Source organism: Lycium barbarum, chromosome 4 (assembly GCF_019175385.1).
Source record: "Lycium barbarum isolate Lr01 chromosome 4, ASM1917538v2, whole genome shotgun sequence".
Taxonomy (NCBI): domain Eukaryota; kingdom Viridiplantae; phylum Streptophyta; class Magnoliopsida; order Solanales; family Solanaceae; genus Lycium; species Lycium barbarum.
Window position 1 is genome coordinate 80,441,483 of NC_083340.1, and position 12,204 is coordinate 80,453,686.

General features: G+C 32.8%; 1 protein-coding gene and 1 long non-coding RNA gene across 5 annotated transcripts; both read right to left on the reverse strand.

The window, feature by feature from the left end:
* Positions 1-1,305: 1,305 nt before the first annotated feature.
* Positions 1,306-3,678, reverse strand: LOC132636103 (uncharacterized). Of its 4 annotated transcripts, none has more exons than XM_060352807.1 (7): positions 3,497-3,678; positions 3,131-3,398; positions 2,906-2,964; positions 2,679-2,817; positions 2,156-2,454; positions 1,834-2,063; positions 1,306-1,664 (listed from the first exon to the last, which is right to left on the reverse strand). In XM_060352807.1, the coding sequence occupies exons 3-6, from the start codon at positions 2,962-2,964 to the stop codon at positions 1,931-1,933; spliced, it is 630 nt and encodes a 209-aa protein (XP_060208790.1). In that variant the 5' UTR covers positions 3,131-3,398; positions 3,497-3,678; the 3' UTR covers positions 1,306-1,664; positions 1,834-1,930. The 4 variants fall into 4 exon arrangements, with proteins under 4 accessions (XP_060208790.1, XP_060208792.1, XP_060208791.1 ...); XM_060352809.1 differs by having other exon boundaries at positions 2,156-2,421; positions 2,906-2,997; XM_060352808.1 differs by having other exon boundaries at positions 2,156-2,424; positions 2,906-2,997.
* Positions 3,679-4,790: 1,112 nt separating this feature from the next.
* On the reverse strand, positions 4,791-11,937 carry LOC132636104 (uncharacterized). The gene is made up of 6 exons (XR_009581014.1): positions 11,293-11,937; positions 7,157-7,231; positions 7,000-7,071; positions 6,709-6,918; positions 4,984-5,902; positions 4,791-4,898 (listed from the first exon to the last, which is right to left on the reverse strand). It is a non-coding gene; the product is annotated as an uncharacterized LOC132636104 (long non-coding RNA).
* Between the last annotated feature and the right edge of the window lie 267 nt (positions 11,938-12,204).

A 12,204-nucleotide genomic window follows, 5' to 3' on the forward strand; every position in this document is an offset into this window, starting at 1 on the left:
GGTTTGTTCATTTATTTTAAAATTCTGATTGGTTCAACAACAAATACGTGTAATATTTATTTTTCCAGGTAGAACCGTCAACCGAATTCGTGTACCCAGTACATGATGGAGGATGACGATTCATTATTAATTTGAATAGCAAAACTTGGAGTTGTCGTATGTTTCAACTAGATGAAATCCCCTGCCCGCATGCATGAGCTGTCATTAAAAAGAAAAATCTGGTTGCTGAGGATTATTGCTCTGATTTGTTCAAACCGGAGACCGTGTTGAAGACATATGATGTACCTGTGGATCCTCTACCCGACGAGCGTGAATGGAACATTCCCAAAAACATCTTGGAGGATGTGGTTTTTCCACCAAGATACAAGAGACCGCCTGGTAGGCCAAAGAAGAGGCGTGATAAGCCTTTAAGTGAATTGTTGTTTGGAAAGAGCAGACATGCTTGCAGTACTTGTGGACAACTTGGGCACAACAGACGTTCGTGTAGTTTTGACCCTCTGAGGAAGTGAATTTTTCTTGTGTTCCTATCCATTTAACTTTATTACCAAAGATAGATTGGTTATTTAAGTATTTGAACACTTGTGTCCAAAACTTCTATTGACTTATGTTTTAGTATTACAGAAATTTTTGCAATGAAATGAATGTCCCATTCAAAATGATCTTAATTGAATTTTTTTTCCCGATATGTATGGTGTTTTTTTCAACTTCAAAAAATAATTCGTACTTGGTAAAATAACATACATATTATATCTGTAAAAATGATAAAGTTGTTTTTATTTTGGAATTTTTTTGGATTGGAGGCTCGTAGTTGTGCGGGTAATGTCAACTAAACCTTATGTATTTGTTGGCCTTCTGAAAATTGTATAAACTGTAATAGAACATACATGGTTTTTGTGATCCTGGTGTCTGAAATTACACGGTAATGTTCATGTATTTTTAACACAAAAAAAGGCAACCCATGTTCCGGTATGAAAATGGTGTTGTCTAATCAACCTCATAACACAGCATATGTGGTATAAAAACGTACGTATTGTTTCCGAAACTGATGAAGATGGTTTATTTGAAGTAATTTTTTTTTATGGAAATCATATAGTTGTGCTGGTCATGTCAAATACGCAAGATGTGTTTATTAAACTAAAACATATCTAAAACATACATATTTTGTGAACCTGGTGAATTAAACATACATATTTTGTGAACCTGGTGAATAAATGTATTTGTGGATTCATGATGTCACATTGTACTGTATTTTTTTCAAACTTCAGATTAATTTGACAATATATGGAACTAAGTACATCAAACATATGGAACATAAAACCACTGAGATTTCTTTGGTTAAATGATAATTATCCAACATAAGTCAAAATACATCTAAAAACACCAGATTGTTTGCTGTAATGAAAAAAAGGACAAAAAACATCGAATGCACAAATAGTATTTATCAAACATCAATTGCATCTACAGTGTCGTAATCGATTGCTGGCCTAATAGGTTTTGGTGGAACTTCATTATCACTCTCTGCTTTGTCAGCAACCTTGCCTTCAGCGTAGTCCCATAAGAGTGCACCGTATCTCATACGCTGCATGTGTGCATCAATGACATCTGGAATCCTTTCACCCGATGTCAAATACTCAGCATACGCTGCCACAAAGACACCACAGTCCCTAAAAAAAAAACGGTTAAGAACTAGTATTAGAAAATATATGTTTCAAGTTCTAAATAAGGTATTTAAGTTCAAACAACTCATGTATTTTAGAAGAATAATAAATTGATATGATATATCATGTATTTGCTACACTATGATATTTTTAAAAATATATGTCTACAACTTACGTGCTACCAGCAGTTTGATGCGGCAGATTATCAACATAGACAACTTCAAGGATATCGATTTGTCCCTTATCCGCATATGCTGGGTCTTTCACCAAATCTATGCCTTTTGATTTACATAGAATCCAGCCAGATGTAGGAAATGTGGCAGAAGTGTAGCAAGCTTTTTTATTTCATTCCTAACAACTGTGTTGTGCCCAGCTGATTGATACGAGCTGTAAACATACAGACGCCTATACATTTAAAAAAAAAAAAAAAAAAACTCAGCGGTATAATAATGAATGAAACACTAATGATAAAATATTTAACTCATCATTAAAAATACCTGTCCTTGAATGAAAGGAGTACCAATAACCAATGATTTTCTTCTTGTATATTCACCGGTATTAGCACGTTGTCAAACGTATGCCACGGGACATTGGCAATAAGCCTGTGGCCCTTAACATACTCAATCAATACTTGCTCTTCATTTGCCACATTTGTCTGGGTTTTAACATTGCGATATGCATGGTGGACCACATCAATTCTCTGCTTGAATAGGCAGTCAACAGTGGTGAAGCTGAAATTGTTCCTTTTATCATACTTTCCTTTCTTCTGAAAGTAATAGAAAATGACGTCAATGTGCTGGAATTGTCAAAAATACATCAATTAGATCACATTCAAATACATAAAAAAAATTTAGTAACAAAATGTGGATTTCAGAACCTCTCTGTATTTTACAAATACACAACAGACCGAATGTCCTGAAAAATAACTCTTCTTATTTTACAAATACACAGCAGCTAATATACACAAAATGCACGTGCAAAAAACTAGTTCATAGGCATATCATTGCTGATAAAACTCACCTCGTCATTCCAAAGCTGACCATCCATCGATAACATGTAAAACCAGTTCTTATCATTGACAGTTGTGATGCCAAAATTGAATTTGACTCCATTGTCAAAAACTGCCATTTTTTTTTTGTAATGGTCTTCGTAGTTCTTTCTGCGGCAACAAAACAACCAAATACATCAATTTATTCACAAAAATCATGCGGAATCACTATATGTAATACTGGGAGAAAAACACATACTTGCTATCGTGCCTCACAAGCAGACCGTTTCGAAGCCAAGTACGGTATTCATCCACCATCTGTACATCAAGTGGACCAGTAATGGGATTTATCTAGAATGGATATTTTTTATCAAACACATGAACATAATCCTTTCCCGAACTACTACCTATGTATTTGGTCTTTAAACATTAACAGTTGCGTATTAAAAAAACCAAACAAGTAAATTAAAAATTAGATATATACCAAAATCTGTCACAAACGGTGAAGACTTGTATTTACTAGGGCGTGTAGCTCGTGTGACTGATGGATGTAACATGATTTCTCTCCCTGGGGTTTGGCTTGGTAAATACTCATCAGGCAACAACCACTGAGACAACGGCTGCGCGTTACAAACTGCTGCCTGGGGTTCCTCTAAGACAGTTGAGCTGGTGTTTTCCTCGGTTTTTTCCGCATGAACTTGTTCGTTAGTCATTTACGATTATGCTATATTTGCTAGCACCTGTGCGATCATCTACTCAAAAAAATACAAAAATAAACATTATTCAATCACTTGTATGATACATTTTAAAATCGAAAAAATGGTTGAATCAGAATTCGTTGTTATCGAACCTCGGAATTATTTGAATCATCAGAACATTTTTTCTCTTCCACAGTATGTTTCCCCGAACGTTCAACCGAAGTCTTCGGTACTCCTGAAAGATCACCTCCTTCTGCAATCTCTTCGGTTGAAGCTTTCAGCGTATCGCCGCTATCATTGCCAATACCGACTTGAATATCCGGTGCAAGACCCTTCTCCTTATAAAAAACACAGTCCAAAGTATATAAAATACATGAATCTAATAGATAAAAAACAATATTAAATACATAAAAACATGGAAACTATTTGTTGATGATGTCCAAAAGCAGTAAACAAATACATAAGGAAAACAGTGAACAGTCATGCTATCAAACAAACAGTACACAAAAAAATACATGACACTACTGTTTTTCATATCAATATCAAATACATAATATTTTAAAGTCCAGTAGATCCCAAATTTTCATCATGCCTGCATTATCTTTTATTAAAAATAACATATAAAAATGAGTAAAAAATGATAAATACATAAAAAAAAATATATACCTCTATTGGATGCACATCACCCGTATCAGTCTCCATGTGAATATCGTCACCATGGTCCATGTAATCATCAGCTTGTTGATGTATGTTGCCATCATGTCTACATGAGTTTCACTGTCATCATCCTAAAAAAAATGATGTATTTGTTAGATACATATGCTTCCTACTTCACACTGAAGGCAATCGTTTGAATATGTATTTATTGATTTTTTTACCTTTTCTGAGTTTTGTTTCCCTTTGACATGTTCCAAAACCTTTTCTAAATTTTTATCAATAATTTTGCGAAGATCCTTGAGCTCAGTAAAAACAACCTTGAGCTCAGTAAAAACAACCTTGAATTCAGCAAGCACCTAAATAGTAAAAGCAACAAATTCATTGTAAAAATCCTCATTTGTTATAGTTTGATGAATATCAAAATAAAATTAAAAAACTTACTTCCTGCTTAAATTGATTAAGTTTCTGCCTCAAACTTGTGAGGTCAACTGATTTGCTGGTGGATACGTTGTCAACAGGAACGCGGTGGACACTTGGAGCAACTTTTTCTTTTTCCTTTGATTGAACCAGCTTATCTACCACCGAAGCAGATTTTTTAAATGATTGTCCAACTGTAGATATTTTTGGGATTGTGGTTGGTGACTTCTGAACAAGCAATGCTGTCGTCGACATCTTCCTAGGCTTCTTGTGCGTTGGAGATTTTGAAGCATCGTTCTTTTGAGTTTTCTTGGCAGCAGCATCATGGGGAGGTGTTGTGGAAAATTCTGCATATTCATTTTCCTCCTCTTGGTGTGTTTGGGGTGGTGGTGCAAGTCTGTTGACCAGGTATGCACGCAGACCAAGCTTCTCAACCTCTAACATGGTCAGAACAATGTTGTTGAATTTACAACAAATGTCCTGCACATAATATATTGTGAATTGTCAGTTTAGAACCTCTCTGTATTTTACAAATACAAAGCAGATCGAATGTCCTGAAAAATACCTCTCTGTATTTTACAAATACACAGCAGTTAAATACACAAAATGCACGTGTAAAAAACTAGTTGATAGGCATATATTTAATGTAAGTATTTTACTTCACCGTCCTTAAACATGCCCAACATCAAGTAGTTAACAGATGGCTTTTGGTTCACTATTCTCCAATTAAACATTCTTGGGATTCAGCTTCCGGTTTTAACCATTAAATTAGGGTCAACATTAGAGCAGCACTCATATATCCACACTTGCATAGCAAAAGGGAAACCCCGTAGACAATAAAATTGTTTCGGCTTGTCCATCTTGTGGTGAATACTCTTAATCAAATCATCAAATGCTTCCTTACCCCATGTATATTCATTGTACTGTTCACTCTCCACCAAGTCAAAATGATGTCTTGGGACTGTGACGTTCCTCTTTTCACTTGAAAGTATGTAATTATGAATGAAATACAGGATCGCAATCTTTACAGCATCTTCATCTGCGTTATCACCAACACCCCAATCCTTGTCTTCAAAGCACTTATTTAAAGTCATCTTTAAAACACTATTATCAGAACCACCGAAATATTCATCCAACAATTTGTTAGGACCCTCGTCAAAAACAACTTCATCCCCGTAACACTTCAAACCAGTAATTAAAGCAAATTCAAAAAGACCGAATGTCAATTCCGTCCCATTAATATCGATAACAAACACATCGCTATTACTACGCTTCAACTTCCTAACCATAAAACACCTAAATAACTGCCCCTGCACCTCGGTGTTAACTTGCATCTGCATATATTGTCCAAAAATAGTTTTGGAAAATAGCTTGAATTGTCTATCGGTCAGTTTGTCCTTCAACTCATCTTTAATGTTATGGTTCATATATGAAGCATAACGTATCGGTTGAGTGGGGGGACGTTTAACCAGGAATTTGGAGGCCTGAAAGTTTGAATATAATGGCAACACATGAGATACAAAAATACATACGAATGCTATCCCATATGAATTGTTCAGATCAATAAATACATGCAAACAAAAAACAGTTATTAAGATGTTTAGCTGACAAACGTTGAACAAATACACCTTTTATCGGACACATACACATGTCTGCTTTTTAAACACATACATAACCTGTTATTAATTTGAAAAAATACACAAATGTGAGGAATTACAAATACATGATACATAGTTTGATATTTTGATAACAAAAATGGTTAGTGGAATACATGACACAGTTGTATGTATGTTTCATATACATAACTAATTCAAACAATACAAAAATACATACGAATGTTATCCCATATGAATTGTTCAGATCAATAAATACATGCAAACAAAAACACAGTTATTAAGATGTTTAGCTGACAAAAGTTGAACAAATACACCTTTTATCTGACACTTACACATGCCTGCTTTTAAAAACATACATAACCTGTTATTAAATTGAAAAAATACATAAATGTGATGAATTACAAATACATGATACATAGTTTGATATTTTGATAACAAAAATGGTCAATGAAATACATGACACAGTTGTATGTATGTTTCATATACAAAACTAATTCAAACAATACAAAAATACATACGAATGCTATAGTCTCTATTAATGAATTGTTCAGATCAATAAATACATACAACTATACTTACGGATGCGGTAAAAAATACATGAATCATTAAATGAATTTGGGCAACATGTAAAATACAATTTTATTCACAAAAATATATATATAATGAAAAAATACCTGCTTGTTCATAGTTAATTGTTGTTCTCCGGTATCTGTCTCTACAACATTCTTCGCTTTGCTACTATAAGCAACATCGGATGCTTTTCTCCTCTTTGTGGCAGTATCAAAATCATTTTTTTTTCAAATTAACAGTTGAAGGATTTGTGATTCTGGCAGGATCATGGATTTTCTTAGATCTCCTTTCAGCAACCAATTTCTCAGCAGAAGCTGCATCAACATCATGTTGTTGCTGAGAAATACCCAAATCAAAAGAAGGGGAATCTAAATTTTGAAGAGTATGTGGGATACCTCTTGTAACCCTACCAGATATGCTTTCATCCGCCATTAATTGATGTTTTTCACTACTCAAAATGGGAAACCCTAAGCATTGAAAGTTAAATTTTTTGAAAAAAGTCAAAAATATTGAATTAAATTGACCAAAATACACAAAATAATGAAAACTTACACAAATACACAGCCACTCATGAATCTTGGCACAATAAATTGTAGTGGAATCGTGTTTGAAGGTAATGGATAGATTCTGAGGAGAAAAAATGGCTAAAATTAATGGAAAGGGAGAGAGAAACTAATGTATATTACGTGAGTTTCAAAAATGGGAAGTTGGGATAGTGTTTACCTTTTTTTACGGTGTATTTGAGAACTGATAAGTGCAAGTTACTGTTGTATCAAGAATGGGTAATTTAGAAAATTAATTAGCTATTATTATTACTTTTAATAAAAGGTAGTTATTAACATTAAATAGGTAGTAAAAGTAGCTATAACAAGTAAATTTTCCATAAAAAATCGAGGTACAAATGCCCAAAACAAGGGTTGAGATGTTGCAGAACCCATTCTGATTAATGCCACATAGTTGTCTCCTTTTCATAACTATTTGGACTTGATTGGAAAATGAAAAACTGAACAGAAAAACTACTAAATAAATGTAGTTCCCAACTAGATTCCTTCCCTTGGTCATGTTTTGTCCTAATTGTCATACACAAAAGTTATATTTGTTTTGTCCGTTTTATAAAATTAAATATGCAAATTAATGTTAAGTTCATATATATATATATATATATATATATATATATATATATATATATATATATATATATATATATTAGAATAAATATCGACATTTCAAAACCTATTAATGACGGAAAAGAAAAGAAAAGTTATTGAATAGAGAACCAATAATAACTTATGACATGAAACATCTTTAGAGACGTTTCTTAGATAAAGTAATTATTTATAATTTTCAACTTGTTAGCTTATAAATTTGCTTCGATAGCTCGAAAACTTGATGAGATCTGAAAAATCCTTCATAATGGTTTGTAAAGGTAAAGAGCGACCTTTAATAAGTACACAACTCAATTAATCATACAATAGTTTTCATTGGTACTAATAAAAAATCAGTTGCTTGCTCATTTATGTATTAACGTAACCATAAAACCAATAGGAAAAAAGGTTAGTAGTTTTTAAGGTTGTCTCTTGTCATACATACTATGCCTACATCCTCTGTGCATCGTATTAATGTTTTTTTTGTTACATTGAAATAATGACTAAACAAAGTTCGTAAATTCTTTCATAAGCCACTTGACTTACATCATATTAATGAATATTGTCACTGTTAAACAACAATAACGAAAAAACAACAATAACAAAAACAACATTAAGCCCAATTTAATTCCATAAGTAGGGACCAGGGAGGGTAAGATGTACGTAAACCTTAACCCTACCTTTGTGGTGTAGAGGGGTTATTTGAGTCACAGTTAAATTAATAAGAATACTAACAATAACTATACTTCAATCTAAAAATAATTAATTATGAGTTCTCTATATCAAGCATAATATTATTTTAGATGAAAGAATTTCTAGAATCGAGGAGAGAGGAAAACAAATTGTCGAGCCAATTCAGGAACCTATTGAAATTGCAAATGCAATGGAAGGTACCAGTAATACCGAACATGAAGAATTTCTCAAAACATTAGAGATTATTACTTCTCAAAAGCTTTTTATAAAAGTTACTCTTTTGATTGATTATAATTTCAAAAAAGAATTTACTGCTCTAGTTGATAGTGGAGTTGATTTAAACTGTATTCAAGAAGGATTAACTCCTTCAAAATATTTTCATAAAACTACCCATAGTCTTCGATCTGCTAATAGGCAGAGAATGAGAATTACTTTTAAATTACCAAAAGCTTATATTTGTCAAAACAAAGTTTGCATACCAGAAAGGGTATGAAACTTTTGTATTAGTAAAAGATATTTCCAACCAAATTATTCTAGGAACACCATTCTTCCAAAAAATATTCCCCATTCAAAAATGGGACAATAAAGGCATTATAGGAACTTTTGAAAATCAAGCAATAGAATTTCAGTTTATAACTGAACCATTTTCGAGGATTTTGAATGAAATCAAAGACAGATTGATGAATAAACATCAACAAATCAATTTCCTTAAGCATGAGAATTATACTCTCAACATTGAGGAAATTTTACAAAATCCTAAATTACGGCAAAAATAGATTTTATAAAAAATCAGTTTTCATTACAAATTTGTAGTGATCATCCTAATGCATTTTGAGATAGGAAAAAACATATTGTTACTCTTCTATATGAATAATCTTTTTCAGAAAGAAATATTCTTACAAAAGCAAGATCATGTCAAATGAATTCTGAATATTTATAATTATGTAAAAAAGAAATTTCTTCTCTTTTAGAATAAGGTCTTATAAGATCTTCAAAATCTCTATGGTCATGTGCAATTGTTTATGTTAATAAACATGCTGAACAGGAACAAGGAGTTCCAAGATTAGTTATAAATTATAAGCCTCTTAATAAAGTTTTGAAATGGATTCGATATCTGATTCCAAACAAAAAGGATTTATTAGACAGGCTTCATAATGTCATAGTATTTTCAAAGTTTGATTTAAAATCGGGATATTGACAAATTCAAATTGCTGAAGCAGATAGATACAAAAATGCTTTTAATGTCCCCATAGGACAATTTGAATGGAATGTTATGCCATTTGGATTAAAAAATGCCCCTTCAGAATTTCAAAAAATTATAAATGATATTTTTATGCCCTATAGCAATTTTATCATTGTTTATATAGATGATATCTTAGTATTTTCAAATACTATAGAAATGAATTTTAAACATCTTGATATATTCAAGAAACTTATTATTCAAAATGGATTGGTTATATCCAAGCCAAAAATGTCTCTTTTTCAAATAAAAGACAGATTTTTGGGACATAATATTGAGAAAGGGAAAATCATTCCTATTAATAGAAGTATTGAATTTGCTTCTAAATTTCCTGATATTATTACTGATAAAACTCAGCTTTAAAGATTTCTTGGAAGCTTAAATTATATTTCACCATTTAATAAAAATTTGGCGAAAGATACATCTATTTTATATGATAGGTTGAAAAAGATTCCAAAACCTTGGATTGATGGTCATACCCAAGCAGTTTGCAAAATCAAGATGACACATACTGTCATATTTACACACTAGGATAAGAATCATTCTAGTTTAGACTAGGAAAAGCCAAGGTATCAAACTTGTTTCAAACATGTGCAGGCTGCTAGATCAAGCTAACAGGCTCTGAGATTAGACAAGTAAATTGTGGACTTCATGGATTCAACAACTACTATAATGTAGGGTTTTAAGCATAATCTAAATGCGACAACAAAACAGAGGTTAGGAACATTTTTAGAACATGGACACACAGATAAGTGATCCCAGGCAGTTCAGACAAGAGGAACTACAAGGCATGATCCAAATTGCAAAGTCAACCCCAAGTATTTACCAAACCATAGGGGTGGATCATTTATTTTAACATGTAGTATAGGCAGAAGACATTAAAACTAGATTAACATTAGGTGATACAAGATTGTAAGCTCACAGGAACACCAAAAACCGCCTGACCACATTCATAAGTATAGCCTAATGGTCCTCCTAACACAAGATGCTAAAACAAAACTATTGTGGGGTCGTGTGATCAAATCAGCTAATCTAAATGGGCCACATACTTTTTAACAAATAAGGACCAAACCAAAGACAAGAGGAAGCACTAGAATGACCTGCAGGAGTCAAATTTAACAGGACCAGACCATCACTTATGCATTTTAAAGCTGTTTGAGTCAACTAGAACCTTTACTATCATTATGAATGTAATACTCTAAGCAACATAGGCAGAGAAGCACAATCATGGACTTACACAAGACTACGCTATTCAGAACTCAGATCAAAACAACATTAACAGCCTAGCAATATCAATTAACCCTTAGACTTAAGACATACTGATAAAAAAAAACAAGACAAAGCACTACAATAGCTTATACAGGTTAAGCTATCCAACTCAAATCCACACCATAACATAATAAAGGCTACTAATTACTCTAAGCACCAAATGAAACGGACTAATCCATAAATTAAACAAGAAAACTAAAAAACAGACTATTCCATCAATTAAACAAGAAAAAATTAATAAAAACAATAATCCATCAAGTAAACAAGAAAACTAATAAAATGGACTAATCCATAAATTAAACAAGAAAACTAATGAAAGCAATAAATTGATAAGGAAATACCTTTTTTAGGTGCAGCCTCAGATCAAGAATGGACTAGAAAGCTTTCCTTCCTCCTCCAAACTCAGCCACAACAAACAAAAAGTATAAATTAAAACTTTTAAAACTATAGATTCTCACTTAAAGAAACTCAAAATCAGAATTTTTGACCCTTTCAATGCTCAATTTTTTATTAAGCTTCTAATGCCAAAAATTCCTTTCTTTTTCTTCTCCTATTCCTCCATCTTCTTTCTTCTCAAGTATGGTAGAACCACAAAAATTTACACTCAACCTACAACCACCGATGTGGGACAACAAGTTTAAAGCCCAGATTCAATAGTGGAGGGTTCAGCTCAAAGGAAAACAACCATCAATGGCTAAAAATTGTTCTTTACAACTGTAAAAGGTCGAAATAAATTATAAAATGGAGATATTGTACCTTATGGGATTGCTTGAAAGGATTTAATAGAAGAAAATATGAAAAAAGGACGAAGCAGAAAATGTGAAAAAAGACGAAGCAATAAATGCTTCGTCCTCTTCACTGCCATTACCGCGTCTCACATGCCTACGCCACCTTAAAAATCGGCATTGGGATAGTGGAGACAGAGGGGAGAGGGGTGGTTGAAGAGGCGGATAGGGTTTTCACCCTAGCCCCTTGTTAATTTTGCAAATGAGACCCCTCCTCAGTTCTTTCGTTTAATTGAAGGAGTATTATAATGATGTTGGGCATTGGGCCCAGTCAGTCCCTTGGACTGGGCTCGGCCAGTTGGTTAAATGAAGAAAAAAAAGGGCCCCTGTATATTGTATACACATATAAGTGTATATCAAATGCATACCTACATGTAGAGGCAAAACGGGCATTTTAGTAAAATAGGTTAGTATTTAAAATAACAAATTATAACAAAATTTGATTAAAACGCGGTCAAACAAAGGCGT

Coding starts and splice junctions, on each gene's coding strand:
- LOC132636103 (XM_060352807.1), bottom strand. CDS start 2,964: ATGGTGGATGAATACCGTACTTGGCTTCGAAACGGTCTGCTTGTGAGG. Junction 2,455..2,678: donor GTCAGCTTTGGAATGACGAG/GTGAGTTTTATC, acceptor TGACAATTCCAG/CACATTGACGTCATTTTCTA. Junction 2,064..2,155: donor CTCCTTTCATTCAAGGACAG/GTATTTTTAATG, acceptor TTAAATGTATAG/GCGTCTGTATGTTTACAGCT.